The 6,000-nt window shown below is 36.9% G+C and overlaps 1 protein-coding gene across 4 annotated transcripts in view; it reads right to left on the reverse strand.

Annotated features, from left to right (window-relative positions):
• Positions 1–5,673, reverse strand: part of EVI5 (ecotropic viral integration site 5) — a 263,393-nt gene extending 257,720 nt beyond the window's left edge. For 3 of the 4 annotated variants that reach the window (XM_079146326.1, XM_079146338.1, XM_079146331.1), the window contains exon 1: positions 5,590–5,673. In XM_079146326.1, coding sequence (XP_079002452.1) covers positions 5,590–5,640 — 51 coding nt within the window. In that variant the 5' untranslated portion in view covers positions 5,641–5,673. The remainder of the gene's footprint in view (positions 1–5,589) is intronic. The other variant, XM_079146337.1, reaches the window with a different exon arrangement.
• Between the last annotated feature and the right edge of the window lie 327 nt (positions 5,674–6,000).

Consider the following 6,000-nt stretch of genomic DNA (forward strand, 5'->3'; position numbering starts at 1 on the left):
AACCACCCAAAATCAACGAAGAAATTCTTAGAAGGAAAGAATGTAGTTTGGGACAGGGCAAAAAATAAATAAATAAACTAGGAATTCTGGTCCTGTCCCAAGAAAAGCAGAAAAGAAAAACAATAGTCATTATAAACTATACATTTGGAAGTGACAAAAATGATAGTACCAGACAGACAACTCCAAAATTATTTGTCTGGACATTACACATCCCCGGTTATTTTCCAATTTAAATTTATAAGACAGAAAGGATTTCACAATAATAAGCATTTCAGAAAAAAGAAAAAATAATTTTTCAACAGGATTAGGAAATAAATAGGAAGTAAAACCATGTCCTCCACCCAGTTAAAAACGTTGAAAATTTGAAAGTAATCTGAGGCAAATTTTTGCATATCATTAAGTCATGCCAGTATTTAAAGTCAATTTCAATCAACAATTTCATTGTAACCTAAAAAATCTTGCATTACAAAACTGAGATAATCTGGATGATTTACATCTGCTTCCTACATTCGATCTATCAGCAAATCCTGTTGATTTTTACCTGCCAATATTCCTTGAATCTGACCTCTTCCATCTCCTCCATCACCATCCTTATCTAAGCAGGAAGGTGGGAGTAGACCGACTACTGACTTAATCTTCTAATTATCCACATCCCCTGCAGTCCCTGTCTAAACCTCCTCACATAACAGAGTGACCAGCCTGTTCAAAACACAGTACTACATTGGCTGAGCACAGGGGCACACACCTGTAATCCCAACGACTTGGGAGGCTGAGGTAGGAAGATCTAGAGTTCAAAGCCAGCCTCCGTAATTTAGGGTGGCCCTAAACAATTTAGTAAGACCCTGTCACAAAACAAAAAATTAAAAGGGCTGGGGATATGGCTCAGTGGTTAAACTCTCCTTGGTTCAACAATGCCCAGTACCACACACACAGTACAATGTGACCCTGTCACTTCCCAGCATAAACCACTTCAACAGCTTTCCAAACTAATCAAGTCCTGTACTTCAGGCCCCTTGCCCACCTGTCCATTTCTTCTTAGTGTTCAGATCACATTCCATCCTCCTCTGCTTCAGGCACACTGGTCTCTTTTATTCTCCTATTATACTCTTCCAAAGGGTTTGCTTATACTTTGTTCTACGCCTGGAAATTTCTTCCAACTTTCATTCTTAGCCTCTACTTCTGAGAAGCAGAAAAGAAAAACAATAGTCACTATAAACTATGTTGGTCCCTCTTATGTTGGTCCCTTACTTTTATCACTTTGCATGAAACTGTAACTCTGTGACTACTTTGGTGAATTTCTATTTCTCCCATTAGACATCTCCATAAGACCAGGAGCTTTGTTTTGTTTGATTCATAGTTATAGTTTTATATTTGTTCAACACATATTTGTTCAATGAATAAGAATCATACATGCTAGAACTTGAACTGGATGTGGCTTAAATGTTACCTAAGTCAGAGGTAAAAATGTCACAATTTGACATTTGGAATCAGAGTTGAAAAAGAACTCCAGTTATTTTTAAATATTTTATATTATTTTTGCTGGGCTGTCACAGATTCTTTGAACAACCTTTAAAAACAAGTTTTCAAAGCACTTTCTATAAAACCTTGAATTAATCATGAGAGCTATAGGATTCGCCCACATGAAACTAATTAACATCAGTTGCTTCTAGAGAGGAAGACTGACCCAGGCTTAGTGTCATATACCTGTAATCCCAGCTACTTGGGAGACGAAAGCAAGAGGATCATAAGTTTGAGGACAGTCTGAGCAACCTAGTGAAACCTTTTCTCAAATTTTAGGTGGACTGGAGATGTGGTTCATTGGTAGAGCACTTAGCATGTACAGGCCTTGGGTTCAATCCCCAGTACCACAGGTAAAAAAGGTTAGAGAAAGACTAGGCGACTAGTGACTCAATGGTGGAAAGGAGACTTTTTACTGTGTGCCCAAAAGTTGTTAAATTGTACCTTTTCCATTTTCAAGCTTATGAATGTATTATCTGTTCAAAAATATATAAATGACACTAGAGTGCATACTATATGATTTCATTTATTTGAAATTCCAGAAAAGGCAAAATAAATTGAAATTTTAAAAATCACAACAGGGTGTAGGCCAGTAGTAGAGTACATGCCCACCATGCCCAATGCCCTGGATTTGATCCCCAGCACCACACACACACACTCATAAATAAATAAATAAATAACTTGGAAAACCATAGTTCTTCTTAAGCTTCTCAGTAGCCCCAGCACTTAGAATAGTAACTCTTCAATGTATTTTGAATGAATGATGACAAACAATTCTGGTATTGACTTTACTGGTAACAATTATGTTTACATGTTTACATATTATATATTATATGTTTTCTGGTAACTAGTAACTTCCATATTAATGCAAATGACCAGACTAACATTTTAAATTTATATTTTAAACATATTTATATGCATGTATGGGTATATACATATAATTTGTATCAGTTTAGCACTGCTGCACTAAATGCCTAAAATGTGTTATCTCAAATAAGTAAGCTTATATCATTAGCTCTGACCCACCAGCACTATCCCTGGTTTACCCATTTCTTTTGCTCACCCTGAGCACATCAATTTGGTGAAAGAACTTATATTTTCACGTTTCACTGAAATAGCTAATTCTAACCTCTCACAAGTGCTTGAGCACTTGCGTAAGTGAAATCCCACTGTGAATTCCACACCAACAACTCCTCTGCTCCAGCTTTTGCCACTCTGAAGTTCATGCTCAAGAACCTCACACATCCAGAAGACGGAGAAAGCAATGCAGTGGACAGCAGCACCTTCCTTGGAGACAGTTTTATTTACAGTACAATTCAGTTAGCACTTCAAAGTTTTCCATGTTCAGATACTGCACACTGTTTATTTATTTATTTATTTTTGTACTGGGGGGTTGAACCCAGGGGCACTTTAACCATTGAGCTACATTCCCAACCCTTTTTTTTTTAAACAGGGTTGCACTAAATTGCCCAATCTGGGCTTAAATTTGCAACCCTCCTGCTTCAGGATTACAGACATGTGCCACCACACCCAACTTGATACTGCACACTCTCAGAATGGATTTGGGTCTGGGAGAGGAAACCCTGTAAACCTGACAAGGGTTAAATCCCATAACACCAGGAACACTATTAAAGGTGTATAAGCCAGTCATATAAGCCTTATTGCTCACAGAAAGGAAAAGCAAGAGAGACATTCCCTTGAGAGGCCAAAGCATAGATACAGAGGAGGAACTCATCTGTAAGATCAAAACCACTGGTGTATACCCACTCTTATCCTGGACAGCTGGCATTTGCACTTCCTTAGAAAAGCAAGGCACTAGAGAGATGGATACAGTGGTGCACACCTGTAATCCCAGTGACTTGGGAGGCTAAGGCAGGAGGAGCACACATTCAATGCCAGCTGGACAACTTTGGGAGACCCTCAGCAACTAAGCAAAACCCTGTCTCAAAATAAAAAATAAAAAGGACTGGGGATGTTAGCTCAGTGGTATATATCCCTAGGTTCAAAAGAGGCGTGGGGAGGGGAAGAGGCAGTTACCAGGCACTCACTTACATTCTAGGGATGTGCTAAGAAAGTCAGGAGAGCCACAAGCCACATGTGACTACTTGCATTTCAATTTAAAGTTTCAGTTTCTCAGTCATACATATTTCAAGTACTCAAAATAGTATACATTGTTAGTGGCTATGGTCTTTGACAGCACTTACACAGAACATTACCATCTATAAGAAAGTTCTATTGACAGTGCTATTATAGAAAAAGAAGAAACAACACTCTATTGAGAGTCCTAGCTAATGTTCAAAAGTTTTTGATTTGGAAAAATGAAGGCTCACAATGAAATAGTGACAACCTACATCGCTACGCTTATTACTTCCCACAATATTATTCTAAAACGTTCTCAAGTACAAACACTGTGGCCTCTCTACCTACTGTGGCCATAAGAATGGCTTCACAATTTTACCTCCACCATAATCATGGTTTGCAAGACCATGACATCATCCTAGGAAAGAACATTGTTAAGGGGCACACAACCCTATTGCCATCTCTTGGTACTTGTGCACAGGTAGAGACTAGATCTCCTATGATTGTGGTAAAGAACAAATTTTGTGGCTCTAGAGCTCAGATATCATTTCTATGTGTGATATTAGAAATTAACACCATCAAACCAAACAACAATTTTGTAATTGTACCACCAAAACAAGACATCAATAGCATGCCAATTTCTACCCCATCTGCTAAAAGAAGACTGTTTATTTCTCAACTTTGTGAAATACATGTTTTAAAACAAGATAAAATCGGTGCAACCAGAATTAGCAATTCCACTTAAATGCTTCAATTTCTTGGGAACTAAAAACTTACATATTAGTGCAGATCACTAGATTGTAATATAAAATTTCAAGTGTACTTGACAAAAGTGTGTTTAACCCCTTTCAGCCCCAATCTTCTCATTCATAAACTAGAGAGAATAATAATATCTACTTAAGCAATGAAGTGATAATTAAATGGAGCATCTATGCAAGGCACACAGCATTCAACAAGTAGTAACTATTATAATTGCTACTTTCAAAGGCCACAAAGCACCAATGTACAAAAAAAAGGGGGAAATAAATTAAAAAGACTAAATTATGGGCTGGGGTTGTGGCTCATTGGTAGAGCGCTTCCTTAGCATGTGTGAGGCACTGGGTTCTATTCTCAGCAACACATATAAATAAATGAATAAAATAAAGGTCCATCAACATCTAAAAAAATATTTTTTAAAAAAAGATTAAATTAGAAAAACCCTGACTCTGCCACCTGCTCATTGTCTGGCCTTGAATTTCTGTAACTTTAGTTTCTTCATCAGCACTAAGGATAAGAGTCCCCATTGACAGATGCGTTATTTGTTTTCATGCAAAATGGTCAAACAACAGTAAAGCCAGGTGCAAACTGGAGCTAATGTGAATTAGTACTCTGCCCCAACTTCCACATACACATAAAAAAAAGAAGAAACTACATTAGGAAAGTATTGCTTTACAGTAAAATTAATTTAGCTTTTATTATGAACTGTGCTCCTAAGCACACCTAGGAAGCTACATGGCTGAAATCATCGCTGAAAGGTCACACAACCTTCAACATTGCCATCAATCAGAATTTGTAAATGAAAACTATGGTAACTAGTCATTTTCCTTGGCTACTCTTTCTCCATATGAGAAATTTGAAGTCCATACAGGCAAACTAGGCCTTGTCTGTGACTGTACAAAATAAAATAAAAGATAACCAGTAGCCAGCAGCCAATTACAGCAAGGAGGAAAACAGTGCTGAATTTTAAGGAGCCAATTACTAAAATATCTTTCTTGCAGGTGTGGAATTAAACATAACACTTCATAAATTCTTGTTCATCACTGGAATGGCTGTAATACAATGAGATAACATTCTTAAAATAAAACTGAAGAAATATTCACAAGCTGTTCTTGTTTTAAAGATTAAACAAAATATACAATCTTAATGCAATTACAAAATATTTCCTGTTGCAGCATCTACATTTTTATTTTTATAAGTTTTAGTATAAAATCAAACATCATTTTAGACATTTACCTGTTTCCCATTAGGGTTTCTAAAGGCAGCAGTCATTTTGGTGGTAACCATGATAAGCAGAGAAGACAAGGAGACTGGGGATTTGAATTGAATTTATAGCTGAATTTATAGTAACTTCAAAACTTTAAGGGAAGCTGGGAATGTGGAGGACTAGGAATACTGAAACCAAAGCTTTTTGAAGTCTTATGAGGTTGTTAACTGATTTTAGTTTTCTTTCTTCTTTCCTTCTTCTCTTCCCTTTTCCTACCTTCTTTTGCTCCTTCCTTCCATGACTTGATTTGTCTCAGAATGACCTTATAACTGTTACTGTATTTGGGGTACTGATTCTAAGGCATTGACTAGAATCTTCTATAATTAGTTTCAGTTCTTGGAATTTGACCCTAGAAAAAAAATTCTTTATGGATCTGTCCT

Source organism: Sciurus vulgaris (assembly GCF_902686455.1).
Source record: "Sciurus vulgaris genome assembly, chromosome: 1".
NCBI classification, from domain to species: Eukaryota; Metazoa; Chordata; class Mammalia; order Rodentia; family Sciuridae; genus Sciurus; species Sciurus vulgaris.